The 20366-nt window shown below is 32.5% G+C and overlaps 1 protein-coding gene across 3 annotated transcripts; it reads right to left on the bottom strand.

The window, feature by feature from the left end:
- Nucleotides 1-532: 532 nt before the first annotated feature.
- Nucleotides 533-12686, bottom strand: LOC102610854 (uncharacterized). Of its 3 annotated transcripts, XR_003062459.2 has the most exons (28): nt 12487-12685; nt 12170-12235; nt 11958-12044; nt 11611-11667; nt 11415-11479; nt 11110-11279; nt 10949-11010; nt 10727-10810; nt 10212-10371; nt 8843-8958; nt 8436-8564; nt 7856-7927; nt 7633-7728; nt 7476-7553; nt 6736-6864; nt 6120-6302; nt 5602-5805; nt 5384-5497; nt 5007-5257; nt 4539-4584; nt 4209-4457; nt 3616-3846; nt 3181-3272; nt 2492-2720; nt 1801-2157; nt 1470-1543; nt 1038-1361; nt 533-874 (listed from the first exon to the last, which is right to left on the bottom strand). XR_003062459.2 is itself a non-coding variant. In XM_006492292.3 (27 exons), exons 1-26 carry the CDS (start codon nt 12583-12585, stop codon nt 1466-1468), a joined length of 3504 nt encoding a protein of 1167 aa, XP_006492355.2. In that variant the 5' UTR covers nt 12586-12686; the 3' UTR covers nt 876-1361; nt 1465. The 3 variants fall into 3 exon arrangements, 2 of the variants coding, with proteins under 2 accessions (XP_006492355.2, XP_006492354.2); XM_006492292.3 differs by lacking the exon at nt 533-874 and having other exon boundaries at nt 876-1361; nt 1465-1543; nt 12487-12686; XM_006492291.4 differs by lacking the exon at nt 533-874 and having other exon boundaries at nt 876-1361.
- Between the last annotated feature and the right edge of the window lie 7680 nt (nt 12687-20366).

The following is a 20366-nucleotide window of genomic DNA, read 5'->3' as shown; positions in this document are numbered from 1 at the left end:
AAGGCTCAAAAATGGTACCGAACAAGCCTTAAATATCACTATTTGTTATTATTGCGAAATCTGCCATAATTACAGGAATTTTCCATTTCGCTTATGCCTCGTTCTTATTTTTATCATATCATAATTTAGGGTCCGACAGGTGCAAGATACTCCCAATTTTATTTTGTTTTATTATTTAGATTTTATTTTGTTATCCCACTTTCACCTTCGATTTAACGGAAAAGTAATTCAATGGTGCAAATGCTTCTTTTTATTGTTAATGCTGAAGCCCCGGTTGTTTGTTAAAAATTAGATAGGCTAAAAGATTCCAAAATTTTGGCACATAATTGTATCTTTTCCTTACCTCTATGCTCTCTCCTTCAACCCTTCTCGACGTTTGTGGTTTGTCTTCTTCTTCTTTTTTCTTATTTTAATCAGGCTTTTCTAAATCCTTCTTTGTTTCTTCATCTACTCCAATAAATCAAGTGCTCTCGGGGAACGATCTCTCATCAACTGCTAAATGAAGTGATATGATACTTTCAGACTCCATAAGTTCATATCGGCTCAAAAAGAGTGTACTTTATGGTTGCGCAGATTCAACTAATCGATTTTGATACAAAGTTACAAACCATTGGGAGTAAGATCCTAGTTTTGTCCTATGGTATAACTAGTTAATATAACTATAAATAATGTACCAAGTTAAACAGATTAGTGCGGGTGCAGCGTCTCGAAGTGAAAAACAAAAGATTCCACAAACCGAGCAAGATGGTGTCCCAAGGCATTTACCTGAACCAGGTGAAAATTCTAGTCTAAAGTAGATCCCGCTTGAAACGAATGTGCATCCGATTCCAATTGTTCCCATGGCATCGAAGAGCTCGAATTTATATAAAATCGACTGCATTAAGTTTTGTGCTATTTTAATAAATTTCTTCAAATGGGTACATACAAAACAGCCCCTCCTTTCAAGATGGAACATACAAAATTGTAAATATAATCGCGCCAAACGTCCTAAGGAAGTTAAAAAAAAGAAAAAGAAAATAAAAAAACCCTCAACTAACCTTAGTTGTCAATTTTTAAGCCCTTGTGTCGATGAAAAATGGGATCTCTTCTATCCTTCTTACTACACGGAGATGCCTTTTACAGTGGCAATAAACCCATCTAGACAGTTGAGCTTTTCCCTTTCTTTGTTTCCATCATCCCTTTCCTTCCCTTTGTTTGTACTTTTACCTATCCTTATGTTACTAGTGTAATCCCATAATGACTGCAAAACGGATATTCAGTATGTCTTCTTTCTCACAACTGGCTTCCGTGCTTCCTTTTTTGCAGTCGCAATAAACCCAGGTGTTGGAATTCCCATTGCAGCTTGGTATAGATCCTTCAATCTTCAGTACAATATAATAAAGAAAAATAATAATCAATAACCAGAGTCCATTTAAAATTATGCTACTTCAAGAAGCAAGAACATAATGGGGTAAAAAGTGCTACCTTACCTTGGCATACTGATAAAAAGACCAATCACTGATACTCCAACAATAAGGGGAAATACTGGTGCAGGAGTTAAGTCCTGTTGGAAAGGAAAAAGGTTATGGAAGAGAAAAGGATCTACTTCATAAATTAACCTACTAGAGCTAGAGTTCTTTATAGGTAGAAGACACAGAAGTTGAAAATAAGAAACAAAAACAATACAATACCTAATGGTAAGAACATGAAATCAACAATCAATTATTTATCGGAGGGTGAGAAATAATCTCCAACTCATTATTATTCTGTCATGTGCAAGGTTCTAACTGACACTATGCATTTGTCATAACTGAAATATACCTGTTTGTGATGATTCTCTTCAACACTGTATCTGAGTGGACCCACATGAATTTGTGCATTTTTCTCTAGATCAACTTCAATAATCTCCGATTCAAATCTATGGGTGCTTGATGGGAGACTAGATCTCAGCTGCAGAAGATGCTTACCCTTGGGTAAGTCCTTCACCTGGAAGAAGTTGGACATTGGTAGCGAAATAACAGACTCCACCTTAGACGTGTCACTAGCTGACTTGATTTCCACCAGGAGATGTGAATTTAGTTCTTTGATTCTATTTCCTTCAACGTGGCCACTTAAAATAGTCTTCTCTGGCTGTTCAAAGACCAAAAAGTCCAATCCCTTGATATCACCAGATCCAACCTACAAAATCAACCAGGATAGCACACCAGAGTTCACATATTGAATGCCAATAAGAACAAATGATAAGCAAAAAAAAATAATAATAAGAGTGAACATATTAGAAAGACCCTCTGTATGATATCTGGTAGAACCCTTTTTATCTTTTCTGTTGGAATTTCAGCTTCATCTAGATAACAAAAATAGGTTCTCAGCATTACAAGGACCTCATATACATAAAAGATGTTGAAATAACATTCTGAGGCATTCTTTCCATACAATAATCATATTTGATATTACATCACCTTTTTAAACGTGAAAGAAAATGAATGAAATAAAATAATGCAACAATATTAACCTTCACAGTAACAGATTCAGGAGATGCACGCTCAATTTTAGTACTACCAAAGCCATCCTTTTTGACTACTTTGATTACGTAAGTTGTGTCAGGATGCAATCCTCTGAGACGATAACTTCCAGATGTATCCGTCACTGTCTCCTCATAGTAGCCTTTTGACTCTGAACGTGCTTCGACTGACACGCCATCTTTTGGCTGGCCAGACAACAGGGTTATTGTACCTGTAGCACTGAGAGAATGCAACTGTATTAGTATCTCAGAAATAGATGTTGGAGATGAATACCTCAACTAGAAATTTGCAGCAAATTGTAAGTATGGTTTATACAACATTCTAATTTTATTAATTGTAGGGAAAATTGAAAATTACGAAAATGTAAAGCAACCATTGGTCTTGGGATTTCTACAAGAGAAGAACCACCGAAGCTAAAGCTTAATATTTGAAGCATCTGACGACTGAAGACGAGGAGTTTAAGATAGAGAAGAAGACAGAGCGTATGAGGGTAACATCTTGAGGAATGCCATGCAGTGATCAGATAGAGACTTGTTCGAGGCAACTAAGTAATTGGCTTAGATCCCAGGTTCATATTTTAACCAAAAGGAGAAAGAAAGTGAAGCTGTATTCTCTTTGCAAGGAAGGGAAGAAACAAAAGAAACAACAACTGCAAGGTAAGCAGAGACAATGAAATAACCTGTAAGCAACACGGGTTGCTTGGAAAATCACTTCTCTAGACTCCCCAGAACCAAGTTCTATTGCCTGTGCCGGAGGTGAAAAAGCATACTCCTACAGAAACAAGGACAGAACATTGAATGAGGTAGTTGCAGCAGCATCTGGCATTAACAACAAACATAATCATGTTGTTCCAGACCCTGAAATTGAACTTTGTGACAGATAGTTCACACAGTCACAAGGTAAACAATATAATAACATCTACAAAAGGAGCAATTTAACTCATGGTTTAACATTTTTTATACTAACCACAATGCTGAATTAAATAGCTTAATGCAGAGATTCTGAATGCAGGCAGCAGTTCCCAACTGAAAATACCATGTTTCAATTGGGCTTTGGGATAGGAAACAAATATATAATATCTATTCGGACAAAATGCCACCAAGAAAGACAGTACCTTGAGTAGAGGACGCAGGTAGAAATTCCCAGGAAATAGGTTATCAAAGTGAAAACTTCCGCCAGCCCAAGATACTGAGTTATTCCTATAACCATCATCACCACTCAGTGATAATAGCACGGAAGGAATAGGTTCTCCAGCATCATCTTTAGAATATATGCGTACAGATATTTGGCTAAGCTTCTGACAAGAGAAAGAATTTGGACCTACTTGTCTCAGATAATAGCCAGGCTGCACAAGATGAAAGTGAGATGTAAAGGAATCTGTAACTATAATAAACTATTGGAATTTTTGTCAACATCAGAGACTATAATCAGATTTAGAACCAAATGTTAGGCCAGTCTCAGAAAACAAGTGATTAGTTTATCAACCACATAATACTGTAATAGCATTTTGGAATTTGGATCTACCTGAAGAAAAGAAGTATACAAAACATAAGAACATAAAAAAGAAATAAGTTAATTACAGGAAGCATGTCACTTGAATATATTTAGTTAATTACAGGAAGCATGTCACTTGAATATATTTAGTTATATAACATGAAAGTAGAGTTGTATAGAATTATCTCAAAGAAAAAGAAAAGTCATCCAGACCTTTGAAGCCTCAACGTTGTAGGTTATATCGTCATAAAGAGGACCCCCAATAAAGGAACCATCTGCCCCAGTAGAAGTTTCAAGTGCTAAATGACCTTTCTTCAATGAAGCAATTTGGCTGTCTTCTGCAGCAATAATCCTTATATTAACACCAGAAAGTGGGGGAGAAACTGATCCCTCAGTGTACAGCCCTAGTCGACCAGAGAAAGCGGGGATTAAAGCTTGGCAACCATCATTTGTCACAGAGACCTAACAGCATGAAATAAGAAAATTACAAAGACTGATTCAATATTGCAGAATAACTTTTGCACTCCCCCAAGTAATGCTCACCTGACGTTGTCTAGGATAAAACAAGATTTTCTTTTCTTCATTACCCCTGCAGCAGATCACAGTTAAATTTGAATGCATAAATGGTGGAGAGAGAATGCTAGTTAACAGCAAGAAGTGGTTCAACAGAAGCCACAAAGATATAGAAATCATAGTGGTGTGATGCCACACGATAAAGCAAGGGAAAATAATAAGAGAGAGAAACAAGAAAAAATAAAATGAAAACAATTAGCTGAGCTGGTAAAATCTTTTTTCTCTAATCAAAAGAAAATACCACTTCCCAAACGATTCATGCATTCCTATGAAGCAATATGTAAATAATACAATGACTGCTGCTCTTATATATATCATATTCCACATGCTCAAGATAAATGAGCTGTATGCATGCTGTACAACCTTAAAATAATCAAGATATGTATAACTGACACAGATAATAAAGAAAAATTGAGAACTGCAATTAGAAACATGTACCTTGGGTCCCTAGGAACAAAAGTGAGTTGGTCTCCAAGGTTAGCCCACAAAGAAAATCCGTAAACAGCATAGCTTGTTTGATCATTTGCAGGGGATGTAAGTGTGGCCGTTGTTCTATTACTAATACTGCCATCACCATTGAGAATGTCCACAATGATATTTTCAGGTAATTCATGTACACCAATAGGTGACCTAGACTGAACATTGATATGTCCTCTGAGTTGATATTTCTCCCCTTTGAGATAAATAGGCTACAGAAATAAAATAAACGATGTGACTAAAAAAGGAAAATTAGATGCAACAAATATAGAAGGAAAAAAGGCATTCATAATGTCAAAGTCACAAAGCACAAGAGAAAAGTTATGTAAATACTGTACCGATGGGTTTGATGTGTCCATCTTCAGTACCGGACTCCCAAAGAAGACGCATGGATTAACAAAGTGAAGGTTATGAACCCCAGGAGATTCGACACATATATGCTGTGAACCTTTCTGCATTTCACGAAGGAACAAGTATGAAAATAAATGAATGGATATGTATCGCTGATGTCTCATATGAATTTTCACTTGGAGTTTCTAGCAAACAAAAAGACTACCTTCACTTTCAAAGGAACATGTGAGCCATCTTGTTGAGTCATGTAAGCATCTACGTCGTGAGTGGATATAACATTTAACCAATAACCCTTCTGAACGAATTCAACACCTTTAACATCATTAGTGCCAACATCCACACCAATGAAGCTCTGCTCCCAGCACCAATTATCTTCCATGGACGAAGCTTCTCGGGAAGTGCGTTTGACCTTAAAAGGCAACAAACAATAAGGATGGAGATTCAAAAATCATAAAATTTTAAAAAGCTCCAAAGTGCATGAAACACTTCAATAGCAGTAGGATAACACACAACTACATAGCCATCTCCACATGACTGTTCTTGTTCATTTATCTACAATATATAATATAAGAAATAGAGAAGCACTAGCCAGTTGGTTGGTTACTTGGCGTGGAAGTAAGAGGTCAAGGGTTCAATTTCAAGGGAATAAGTTTAATTTAGATTGGGATGGGGCACGTGAATGGTAAAACAAAATAAAAGAGAATATAAAAAAAAGAACTGTACCTCGAGCCTGTATTTTCCAGGGAGAACATCACGAAAGAGAAACTGATCACTATCATCAGTCAAACTAACAGTCTTTTTCTCTGTCCCATCATAATGTTTTTGACCCAATCTCATTAGGGTAACGGTCACAAGTGGACCACATCTCTCCTTGCAAGCTACATTACCAAGCACATTGACCAGTGCCTTCATAATGATTTAAGGAAAAAAAAAAAACGCATCAGCAATAAGAAATTACCAAAAAGCAAGCTCATTTATTTTAAGCCTGTGAGGTCTTTGAAATGCCCATGCGGTGCCCTTTTTCATTATAACAAAAAAAAGGACAAATTAAAAATTAAAATAAATAAATAAATAAAAGGAAGAAGAAGATATTTAGAAGCATTGTTTACAGCTTGCTAATATTCTTAAAAAGAAAATATATAAATCCCCAATTATAAATTTGGTTGTCACCAATAACAGAATAAAATAAAGTAACCTTCCTTCTAAAAAATTGCTCAACATTTTTATAACCTGACCAATCAGCCAACAAAAATTCTATGTTTAACTTGATAAATTGACTTCCACCATATAAAGGATGAAACTAACGCTTTCAAAGTGTGAGAAATATGAATAATTTTACCTGAGAAAATTCAATGTTTAACAATGGACTCTTGACTACTACATCTGCATAAGGTGGTAAAAATAGAATTCCCGAAGAGCTCTCAGGTGTAGCAGCCATTGCAGATAAGCGGTATTCACCTGGTGGAACCTGTAACAATGATGAAGACAGAGAAGGAGAGAATGTAACTCATCTAGAAAATAGATGTGTTACACTTAATCGCATATGTGATTTTACGGAAAAGAGTTCAAAAACAGCAGGCTATATTATGTTTAATGCCTAATTGCTTACTACATTATCTGTTTGAGTAAAATTGTGGATTTATCTAATTACACCAGTACCGATTTTTTAATCGAACTTTCTGTTTAAGATTACTGCTGGTAGTAAAAATCAAACTGCATTAATTCATCCTAAACAAGACATTCTACCTCTTCCATACGATATATAAAAGATGATTTAAAAACTCAGGTTGATAAATTTACATTTTGCATCAAGGATTCATTGGATCACAACGTATTGGAAAAAAAAAAAAAAAACCACACAACCCAATATAAAACAAGATAGTACTAGCAACAAAAACATCCCACAAAAATTTGGTGTACTCATACTATATTGGTTCCTCAAGGGGATTGCTTAGTTGGTTAGATCTCCTACAATGAACCAAGAAGTTTAACCCAGCTCAGGCGCTCACCATCCTCAAAATGAGGTTCCATTTAATTTCTGTTTGTGCTTAGACAGGGTGGGGCTGTGTCGAAACATACCTCAAAGCAGAAGTTTCCATTATTATCTGTCTGTTTCACTTGAGGCTTGACTTTATCCGGTCCATGAGTCAATGCTACCTGAGATGAAAAATTGTATAACAAATTAGCACAAAGTTCAAATGCATCTAGATGACAAGAAAGTAAATTTGGAAATTACCTTAACCTTGTTGCCTGAACCAACCGTCCGAACTACCCCACAAATGTCATAAGAAATGGCTTTTATATCAGCAATTGAAGCCATATTTGGCAAAACCTAAAAGACATGCCAGTTAAAATGGGGAAAAGGCCAGGAAAGTATCAGTAAGTTGACCCCCAAATATGAATATACTGTCCCATTGAACAAGAAAAGGATATATAATGCATTTTGAATTATGCTTTACCATATACTCCTTCAGTTTGTTGAACTTGTAGTGAACCTTCACTGCCTCTATTGTATAGCGATTTGATGTGACCTAAAATTATCAAGAGCTTAGCGAATTAAAAAAAAAAAAATGAATTGATTATACTGCATTAATCTGGTTTCCTTGACCATCCACATCTATTCCTTTCATATCAGCCCAAGAAAACATTCATCCACTCTCCATGAAAGTAAGATATAATTCAAATAAACCAAAGACAATCATCTTGAGTTTGAAACAAAAGCTAGCTCAGTACATCTCCTAGTAGCTCCACAGATACAGAGGAATTTCTTGAGAATCCGCAAGAAACTATTTAGAAGCAGCAACTTATTTTCTATCATCAACCAAATTTAGATTTAAGGATAAATAAACAAAAACAAACGATGAAAAGCAAATAAGAACAGAGAATTTGATACCGTGTTAAGACCAAAAAGTTAGCATGCACCAGCCTCAAAATAAACATGTTGTGGCACCAAAAAGTTAGCATGCTCAGCTACAAAATGCGTACATAGATCATCCATGACCACAGAGATAAACGAATAAACAATATATTCCTTCATACCTGATCAAGCTTATAATAGCCATCCCTGTCCGTAATAGACCTCTCATGACCATCAACTAATATTTTGACACCTTCCACTCCCATGTCATTTTCATCAACTACACGACCCCCAACAGAAAATCCTGTGACCTACAAAAACAGAGAATAGAGAATTGAATACATTCATATTCATGTGCAAAAGGAATAGCAATGTCGATAATTCTGAATAGTTTCATGAGCTTAAGGAAATAAAGTGGTTTTGCATTTAAGATATAAAGTAGTCTACAATCTACAGCGTCTGTTGGGACCAAATCACAAAAGCATTCCAATCTCATCAAATGGGTGATTGATAACATGCATGGATAGAATCCAGGGCCAACTAAGGATGCAAATCCGGGCATCCTAATGTGGACAACTAAACACTTTACCTGGAACTTTTCAGGAACTGTCACATGTTGATGCCTAACAGACATTGACACGAGAGAAGGGGAAACATCAAATACTGTATTCTCGCCCTTGTAGTGAGGTACAAGTTCATATTGTCCTGTAAATAATCAACTTCATCAGACTCTGGAATCAATAGAATCACAAAATAAACGCCAAGATGCATGAATATGTGAATCTTAATGCATTTCAGCTTAGCTGGATGTATAAAACCAGCTAAATGGTGATATGTCATCTTGAGAAATATACACCAAGTAAAAGGTTATATAAGAAGACAAAAAAGCACCCATACGACATAAATATGAATTTAACAATTTCATCAAGCATTTAATAATATGCAGAAGTAGGAACCAAATGAAAAGTTACATAAGCGGATGTAAAAAGTCATTCATAGGACACATATAAACCAATCCATCTTAACTAGAATTTGATAAGCTTTATTTTTGCCCGCCTTTTCAACCATAGCACAATCAACCTCTGTTATAATGTAGCAATGAAGATCATAGTTCTAGTACAAATAAACTCATCCTTCAAGACAATGCATATGGAAAAAAAAACCTCAGCAGCTAAACAGGAACTTTAAAGTGACTAAAAGCACTGCAGAATGGGAATTTGACATCTCAAGACGCCAATAACTAACCTAAAATTCCTACTTTTCTCATCAGAAAACAGCTATGGCTAGACCGGCAACCGGATGTTATGCTAAGGTCTAGTTTGTTAAACGTCTGAGGTCTGAAGTTTTATTAAATTGAGATTTTTTTTTTTAATTTGCTTGTTTGTTTTTTGTAACTTATGATTGATTTTAAGTATTTACATCTCAATAGAGAAAGTAAATTTTTGTGACTTTTATCTGAATAGGAAAAGGTCAAAATGGGATGTAAATAGTATATCACAAAAACGTCTCTATTAAATATATTTATATCCTAAACTATAAAACCTAATACTTTTTCATTTTGACTTGCAAGGACATAAATGTCAATAACCATGTTTAAATTTTTTTTTATTTATTTATAAAAACAAACAAGATGCCATTTGTACTTAGATCTATTCATATTTCGACAAAAAAACAAAAGCTACCTAAGTCTACAGATTAACAACTATCAACCACAATGGAGCAACATAAACTCAGCTTCTTTTGGCAAGTGCAAAAATTCTCAAGTAAATTGCAAAACCAACCTGACATTAAACTGCATTAAAAAGACTAATTTTGGGCTTATACCAAACGTATTCATAAAGGGAAGCAGGTTTATAAAATATTCAAATAAGTGGGAAGGAAGTTATATGAACAGAAAATCAACATATAATACAATTTAGACATTTATTCACAAATAGAACTGAGAGCATTAGAATTACCGCAAGGCACTGATTTAAACATGAACTTTCCATCAGCATCCGATACAGCATGACAGAGAGCTTTTCTTTCTCCCAGGGCATTACCAGAACCTTGTGGACAGTCTACGTTACCAACATCATCTGAATACAAATATATGTGCACTCCCAATATTGGATTTCCCTAACAAAATAGCACAATGAACTTCAATTATTGATGGAAAAGGGAAAAGCAAACTACCGCACATGTTTAGATGATGATCAGTCTGGGATCCAATTTTACTTCCAAAACTCAAAGGAACAAAACTTTCTACTTCCAAAATATAGCCCATCTCAATCAATGTGAAAACAAACCATTTTTCTACTATGAAACAAAATAATGCTGATATAATTTTAAAATAAAATAACATTAAAAAAAATGAACGGTAAGATGTAAAAAACATTCCAGTTTTATTATCAATCTTTAGAATCTCTTACTAATTGATGAATATAATAACCAAAAATAATATATATTCAGGCCACTCCTGGCTCTACAGTACCTGAGCAACAACGAGCCCACGGATTTCATACCCAGGGGCAAAGAAAATATCGTCAACTTCACCATTTTCAAACCCTAATTCCACCTGAAAGAAAAGTATTTCCACATGAATTAGTTACAAGGTTTATTTGCAATCAAAACCACAATATTGAAAGGTATGATTGGCAAGAAATATAACAGCCCAAAACAGTGAAAAAAGAAATTGAAACCAATAGCATCCAACCTCCGTGGAACCTCTGACTTCAACACTTAAATTTGGATGTGAAGCACGTAATTTGTATTTTCCTACATGCAAAAAGCAATATTGGCAGTATAGTAACCCCATTTTTCAGAATATATGCGTGCAGGCGCGTAAGCACAAGATAAGAAGTGGGCCTTTTATACCTGGAATGATGTTTTTGAACAAGTAACTCCCTTCCGATGATGTTATGACCGATGATATGAGATCACCACTATGAGACAGAAGTTCAACATTCACATTTGAAGGACCTCCACCTTTATCAAGACAGCTCTCTCCACCAATGGCTCCCACAACTCTACCCAATAGGGTAAACCTTCAAATTTATTAACGTGTGAATGGTGAATTTCAAGACATGTAGAGTGAGGCAAGCTTGGAACTCAAATTGAGAATGATATAACTCAGACAATTATCAAAAATAAATTTTAACATGAAAAAAATCAAAACGAACCCAGTGAATCGAAAATTAATGTCTTCGTTACCGTTGCAACCAGTATCATCAACAGTGACTGCCACCTACAAATTGCAATTTCTTTGGCTTGGTTAAACATGAAGTTAATTTTGGGACTAAACAATACAGACGGCAGAGGAGGATAAGGAAACCTAGAGCATGAGAAATTATGTGCAAGTACAGTGAACTGACGGACCTTATCTGGGTTCCATGACCATCCTTCCGGTCCGTTGACTTTAATCACAAAAGAACCCTGAAATAGAAATAAAACTGATCAGATGAACTCAAATAAATGCAAGAACAGGCTGTATAAAACAAGCATATGTATGATAGGCCTTGGCTCCATGGGTCACTGGGTTGTTTGGAAGGGATAAATAAAAAATTTATGGAATAAAACCTAACTTTGAAGACATTATTGGGAAAATAATAATCACTTAATGGTTAATAGAATTTGCCCCACTCTCTGTAACAGCAAGCACGGAGCAATAGTAAGTACTATATAATCTAAAGACTAACGCAAGAACAACTAAATTTGAAACACACCTTGTCATATACTGGAATAAAGTAATAACCATTGGGAGCACACTGGGTACTCTCCTTCACCAGTCCATCCAATGTACGCAGTTCAACCTAAAATTTGGAAAAAGATATAGTTATATCCCACAACAAATTTCAAGACTCATGTTACATTTAAAAAAAAAAAAAAGTCAATAGTATAACCGATTATTTTAGTAAGAAACAGTGGTTATTCTTACAGTAACATGAGAATAATCCAATCTTGCATCCGTTGCTTTCCTCGATTTTATCAAGGATGAACTCGCCTATAAAACAGCGATTCCTTGTTAGACTGACTCTCCTAACAACAAAATTGATGCCAATTTAAAACACAAGAACGTTAGATCCGCATTTTTACGTTCAGTGGAAAAAGACTCCGTCATAGCTAGGTATCTGGGAATTAGCCTTATTTATCCAAGATTTTAGATTCCTCCTTCTTTTCTTCCATTTTCTTTCTTTTCTTGCATTCTCTCCGCAGCCAGAAAAAGGCAATAATAATAAAGAGATAAAGATTCACCTCGACGAATCCGCCACAACCATGGATCGAATCAGCGGAGACGGCAGCAATTGAGTAAATTATGATCAGGAGATAAGTTAGTGTATCCCTGCTCTTCATTTTCTTGTAAATCTTCGGTGAGAATGGAACTAGCGCTTCACTTGAGATTCATAAACCAAATACACCAAAACGCTTGAGAATAGGGGGTTCATGGGTTTTATTGTTTCAAATGAAGATGCGCTGACGCAATCGAGGTTTTATAAAGTGGGCTGGGCCGCATTGGAGTCTGATTTTATTTACACCCTTTCGAAATTCTCATTCAACCCCTATTTCTTAAATTTACATTTTTAACCCTATTACGTTTAAAATAACACACGCCCATATCATGAATTTAAGATGTTGACGGTTCATTTTTTTTTTCTTCCCCTAACTGACTAGGTTTCCTTTTTTTGGTTTTTAACACTTTGTTGTAACAACGAAGAGGTTGGTATAATTTAACTAGTTTGATAATTGAATAAGAGTATTGATAAAAGAAAAATAACAGAGGCTATTAACTCTTTCTTTTATTGAATTCTTCGATATTTTTGGTATGATTTACATTACAATCTCATTACTATTTATAGTGAAAATAATCACCCTTTAAATTAAAGGAATGAACAACTGAAGGCTATTAATTCAACAGATTAAATGCAGTGTATTAATTTAAGAGATTAAATAATCATCCATTATTTCATTACACTTCCCCCTTGAATATCCATCACTTTAAAATGATCATAAATGAGATTAGACATGCTTTAATATTGCTTTATTAAAACCTTACCAGTAAAATTTTGTGGAATAAGAACCTGATCAGAGGAAAAAAGAGTATAGTGCACAAGTTTTCAATTTGTTGTAGAAGTTCTTCCCTTTGAAAATTTCACTCCCCCAGTGAAATTCTCTCCATCAAAAGAGCATGATTAATCACATAATCTGCTCAAAAGTTGTATGCCAATGTTATATTTCAACTTATGATGTAGATAAAGTCGCATAATTAACAATGGAGAATAATAGGTGGGTATCAATCTTCTAACTCTACTAGAGCTAAATGTATAAAAGAGCTTTAATGATGTCTTCTCGAATTTATCTCCTTTAAGGTATCCTCCTTGAGCTAGACCAATACAAGCAGGAAGCATCATGGTCATCATATATAATGACTAAAAAGTCTATAGTAGAAGCAAAGCTAATATGGTGGATGACATATCGCAACCGTATAGATTCGTTGTTTGATTTATATAGTGCAAAAATCTCTGAGTGATTGGAGGAGGTGGTAAGAAAATTATGTTTAGTGGATGCCCATGAAATTGTCATACTATTGTATGAATAAACATATCATATTTGTGAATAAGTTTTGTGAGGATTAGAGAGGTATCTAACATCAACATACCAACAAGATTCAGATTTTATATTGGCTCATTTAAATATAATAGCCTTAAGTCTTTTGTTCCATAAAAGTAACGAAAGATATTTAACGTCATTCTAATGTTATATTGTTGGTGTTGAGCTAAAACCCACTAACAAGTTCATTGAGAACGCAAAGTCTAATGTAATGAGTCAAATATTATAAAACATCTATTGCGTTCAAATATAGTACTTTTGGTCCAAGTATCATTTTATCATTTTCTTTGAGGTGAAATTAATCCTTTTAGGTTCAAGAGATGAAACAACCATGACGTACTCAATGGATGAATATTATTCACATTGAAATGTTTCAAGATTTTGTTAATATATGTAGACTAATAAATAAATATTTTGTTATCTTTATGCTCCATCTGCAAGCTAAGATAATATTTTATTTCTCCTAAATCTTTTATTTCAATTTTTCTTTTAGATATTCAATAGTTTTAGAAGCTCTTTAATAAATCTTTTTAGATATTCAATACTCATGTCATTGACATATATTGTTACAATAGTATATTCATATTCAATTTTTTTGTAATGAATATGCATAAGCAGATATGATCATTTATATATCATTCCTTTATCATGCATACGTCCACTTAAAATATTACACTACATGCACCCAGGTTATTTCAATCCATATAGGGATCATTATAGCTTAATTAAATACAAACTACAATTACTTGATTTATATACTTCAGGCACTTTAAATCTTTCAGAGATTCTCAAGTAGATGTAAGTGTGAAGTGGTGCAAACAAATATACTGTTGCTATATTCACTAGATATATATTTATAGTCTTTTTAAAAATGCCAAATTGATTACAAATCAAAACATAATGGTATTCGTTATTGGAGAATATGTATTCAAATAATCAATTATGGATAGGAAACTTTACGCATATTGTATATCTAGTGACCTTAGTATATTCATTATGTTTCCACGCAAATACTCATTTGTACCCAATGAATTCGACATCTTCAAATGTTTGGAATGTAAGTTCAAATACTCTATGTTTGGCTAGAGAGGTCAATTATACTTAAATTGCTTTTTTCTGTTACGACCAATCAAGCCTTCTGTGAATTCATTAATGATTTGTAGATCTTGATAGATTACAATGTTTGTAGCTAATATAACTATAGATATAACATTGATGATTATTTCTTTATGATTCTACACCTTTGTTGTCTATGTAAAGTTCATAGACCACCTTTCTCTTTTTTTTTTTTTTAGCTACCTCTTAAGCCTGTGTCATTTCTTAGGTATATAACTTTTCATAAGGTCTTTCCAAGTTTATGATCTCATCAATGACGATATACATTTTTTAGATATTTCAATTTCTCACAAATGAGTATTTTTCGCACTTTATTTTCACATTAACTAGTGCAAAGATCTAAATGAATATAATGAACTTTTCAATAAAGCTCACATCTTACTTCAAAAAACAAGTTGTATGAAATATTATTTATTGAAAATTATAGAGTTTCAAGACTCATTTTAGAAAAAATTAACCTAATCATAAATTTTTTATTGTAAGTGAATAATCACATTGGACTATAAAATATTTTGATTGTTTAATGGATGTTCATCAGATTTATCAATAATTTAACAAATCATTGTAAATCCTATATAACCAAAGTGATATTGTCCCAACATGAACATTTTTGGAGTATTGAACTTATAATTTAATTGCTTTTATGATTGTAGAGTACAACTAATAGGGTAAAGTCAATATCTTTTCTACCATGTATTCTTACTGGAGATATTTTTAGTAAAAGAATACACTCTACATTACTTTCCTTCAAATTTTCAATATGGTAACCATTTCAACAAATTTCTTCTGAATCTGACTGAATAGAAGGCATTTAAAGTACATAATTTATTTATACTTATTAACAAGATTATGACTCTTAGGAAGCCTTCAAATTTGTTAGACCAAATATAATGTATATTTTTTCTTCAACAAATGTTAGTTTCAAGAAGTAAATATAACTAAATAGTATTTTTTATAATAACAAAATATAAAGACAATGCATAAAGGACAAAGGATAAATATTAAACCCTATTTGATATCACCAATTTTTCATTCTTTGTTTTTAAAAGAGATTGGAGATACTAATGTAAGTGAGATCTTCTGGATCTTAAACATTAATATAATTGAAACACTCAATTTTGTTTACCTTTAGTAGATACTTGACAAGGCATTATTTTAGCGCATTACATGTATGTGACTAATGTGCTTACAAGCCATGTTAATAATAAATATTTTCATAGATTTCAAAGATTATTTTTAATCCAACATTGCCTTATTTCTCATTTACATTCCACTTTTGATGATTATGTTCATGACTACTGTGACGGTAATGACTACGTACCCTTTTCAATTATCTTTTTACATAAATCACAATTAATGTACTTACCTTCACTTTGGGGTACGATAAATATCTAATTATGAAATGATTCATAATTCTTCTCCTATGTCTTCTCTACAAAAACATTTCACGTGTAAAATATGATTATTTTTAGAACTAAGTGGTATGTCATACTTTTGGAAAATTGTCATGAAACTTTCAGTTCTAATTTTCCCAAAATTCATGTTGCGTTGAGAATAATTATAATATAAGTTAAAAACTTATAACAATAATATACAAAACTTTATATCAATATAAAAAATATATAATATAAGAAAGAGAAGAAAAATTTAATGTCATAAAATAACATTGATATATGCCATCTATAAAGAATCATAGTCTAAATTTTTCATGCATACATTTAAACTTTCAAATTCATATATATGCTATTGTACATCTAAAACTTCAAGTTCAGATAAGGTAATTATTATCTAGAACGACAAGTTTAGTAATTAAACTTCAAGTTTTAATTTACCTCTTTATATTGTAAAACTTTAGGTTGCAATATTAATATTGTGCAATCAATATATTGATGTTGATATTGATATAATCATAAACATAAAAGAAAACACAGTATAATTATAACCTATTAATTTAAATAATATTATATCAAATCATAATTCTTTTTTTTTTTTAGAATATCCAATCTAATGGCAAACACAAAGCATACTTATAATGACTATTATTATGAAACCAAAATTCTATACTTACCAATAGCAGCACTTATATAAACTAGTCCTGTTGATAACGTGTTATAATTCAACTAGATTGATAATTAATAAGAGAAAAATAAAGAAATAGCTCACATTACAATCTCATGGCCTTTATAGTAAAAATAGTCATCCTTTAAACGATGGACTAATGAAGGCTATTAAATTCAATAGATCAATGGAGTAAATTAAAGTGCTGTAAATTCATTGTTTCATAACAAGGGTTTTTCTTTCTTTCTTTCTTTCCTTTTTTTTTTAAGACAATGGTTTTTGTTGTACTAAATTTCTTACTTTATTATTTTAAACTTATGGAAAGCTTGCTTTTTTAGACTATTATAGTCAATAATTCACTTGAATTTATTAGTGATTTCTACCTTCGACATAACTATACAATCAAGTGGAATTTTAACATTTGTTAAAAACATGCACTAGTATGAGTACAACAAAAATTGAAACACAACTAAACATTCTAGGTAAATTACAGCAAATACAGTAACTAAATAGAAATTGTAAATAAAATAAATTTATAGAAAAATAAGAGGCATATACTAGATAGTTTCTTTAAAACAATTTTGTCATACACTATCGAGTGCTTTAGGTTTGAACAACAATTATTTTCTACTATACAACAAGAATGAAACAATTTTAGCGCACCTCTGAATCTTTGCTCAATGAACTTTCAAAGTGTTTGAACTCTTCGACATGAGCAAAACATTAAAAGAGGGAAGACAACTCTATGCACTTGGTTTTGTATAATATATATTGTTTCCAATTTATATATATTGAGAATTAACTCTTGTATGTTATAATTCTTTGCTTTTAATTCCAAGCATTTTAGTAGCCAAAAATCAACAGAAATTGCAAAAACATGGTTAAGGCGGGCTTGTCATGATTTAGGCTGACGTTCATATATGACAAGACACGGGTGCACACAGGTCAAGCGAATCGGGCTAAGATTTGCACCATCTGGTACTGGGGGGGGGGGCGGGGGGGGGGGGAAAGAGAGCATTTATACTTATATTATTGCCCATATACACAATGAGTAATTATATATAAGTCTTTCATGCCTTAACTTTCTTTTTCACGTGGAATTTCCTTACCTTTCTTTTCCATGTGGAATAAGTATATTTAAAATTTTCCAACTCCATGGGTATGTTTTGATTAACAATTTCTCATTTATTTGAGCATCATTTTGAGTATATAGTAAATCATTTCAAACTACTTATAGAGAAGTATTTAGATCACCCTAAATCTTTCACTTACATCAAGTAAGTCCCACTCAAAATAGTCGCATGTGCGCTATTTTTCCAGCAATGAAACATGAATTCACTTCTATCAATCTTTTTAATACATGAAAGAATGTTTTTTCTTTTTCCATTTTCCTCTCCCTTCTACGGAATTTACTGAGAGAGAAAGGTACAAAGACATTTGTGGAACTTAAATGAATAGCAGGAAAGAAATTTCAATTGATTTTTTAATGGATGTATTTAAAAGAGCGGTTTTGCAAGAGTGGCGGTGCCAATAGCTCTACTCTTAAATGATTTATATTTAAGCTTCCACCGACATTATTGATGAGCTGATTTCTCTACATACTATAAACGGCTTCGGCGATCAATGAACAAAAGAATTAGCTATAACCATGTTTATATTGACACATTATTTGTAACTATTGCAATCCCATTCTAATAATTGCGATTCTAACTTATTCATATTGTTAGGGATTCCAGTGTTGAATATCAATTATTATATATTAATCATTTATTAGATAGTGAATTATCTAGTATTACTCATCATTTTTTTATGCATCAAGTACTTTGGGTATGTATCCTTCAGTGTGTATTTTCTTATTTGATCTCAGGATCGGACCTGATGATATTACAAGCTTGTTTGGCTAAGGGAGATAAAGGATAAAAAATTATTTTGGTATTTACCAATTTCTCTACCATTAACAAAAAAAAAAAAACCTATAATTCCCAAAAATAAAATCACATGAAATGCACAGATAAATATTAGTTTCTTGGAAAGCAACTGGTTATTAATTGTAAATGAGACTCATTCCATTGCCAACCATAAATAAGACACGCAAGTGATCCGGTCCATCACGTCACGGAGGTAGCAGAGTTTCGCACACTCAGCGGCCTTTATAGACTAATGTTTAAAAAAAAAAATTACCAAGATGCATTAATTCCGTCAAGAAACTCCTAAGCGAAAGTTCGCGGAAGCTTAGAGCCTTAGACAATTAATTAAGAATAATGACATATGAGGAAAAAATTAGTCTCGTAATGACTTTTCTTTTGTCTTACAGTTAATTTTTGTTTAACTTCTAATGTTAGTATGCTATTTTTTTGTGCTGCTTTTTATGCACTTATCAGTTATTATTGTTGATTAAGGCAACATGATTGAGAATGCAATAATACAAGCGGCTTATTCGATAAATTTTGATAAAGATAGTATTTTGTAAATTTTTTTAAAATAGCTTATTTTATAAGTTTTTCTATTTTGATAATAATTTTTAAAAGTAGAGTTATTTTTTTATAAGTAAATTATTAAGTAAACTACCCTCACCTCTCTAAAGCTCATATTACAACATTGATATTTTAATAAAAAAATAATTATATCTTATTTTTCTATAAACCGTAATATATAAATAAAAGATAATTTAAGTTTATGTTTATTTTGTTCATTATATTATAAAACAACACCTTCGTAATAAAATTTAACTTTTAAACTTACAACAACACAATTTAATCAAATACCAAACTTCTTTTTTTTTTTCCCAATTGATAGCTTATTTTACCAGCATAAGAAAAATGACTTATTTTATCAATCACCACAATCCCAAATTAATCCTAAATAATAAATGTACAAGCAATTCATTTGATCGAAAAAGCACAAGCATTGCTGCAATTTTATTTTATTATTGTTTTAGAAATTCCTAATTTTATTCTAGTCAAAAAGTTTATTATTCGGGAAAAAAATTAATTTGGTGGTAATATAGGTTAATGAAATTTTCATGTGCATTAATATAGGTTACTTCTATCTTAAAAAGTAAATATATTTGAAATGTGTAATATATATATATATATATATATATAATATAAAATACAAACACACAAGTTACCTGGAACTTTCAATAGATAATTGTTGGTCATAAGAATATTAGCGAATTCATAACGACAACACACAAGATTATTCATCCCACATACAGATGACAAATGTAAAGTTATGACATCACGACGGTCTGACAGATGTGCAATCCGTTCATTCGTTGCTGGTAACAATTTTTTACTTGCTGCATGGTGCAGGTAATGCGCAAGATGCTGAATAGAACTATAAAAGTCAAT

Source organism: Citrus sinensis, chromosome 3, assembly GCF_022201045.2.
Source record: "Citrus sinensis cultivar Valencia sweet orange chromosome 3, DVS_A1.0, whole genome shotgun sequence".
Lineage (NCBI taxonomy): Eukaryota > Viridiplantae > Streptophyta > Magnoliopsida > Sapindales > Rutaceae > Citrus > Citrus sinensis.
The sequence above is the reverse complement of the archived record's forward strand: the minus strand, read 5'-3'. Positions and strand labels throughout refer to the sequence as shown.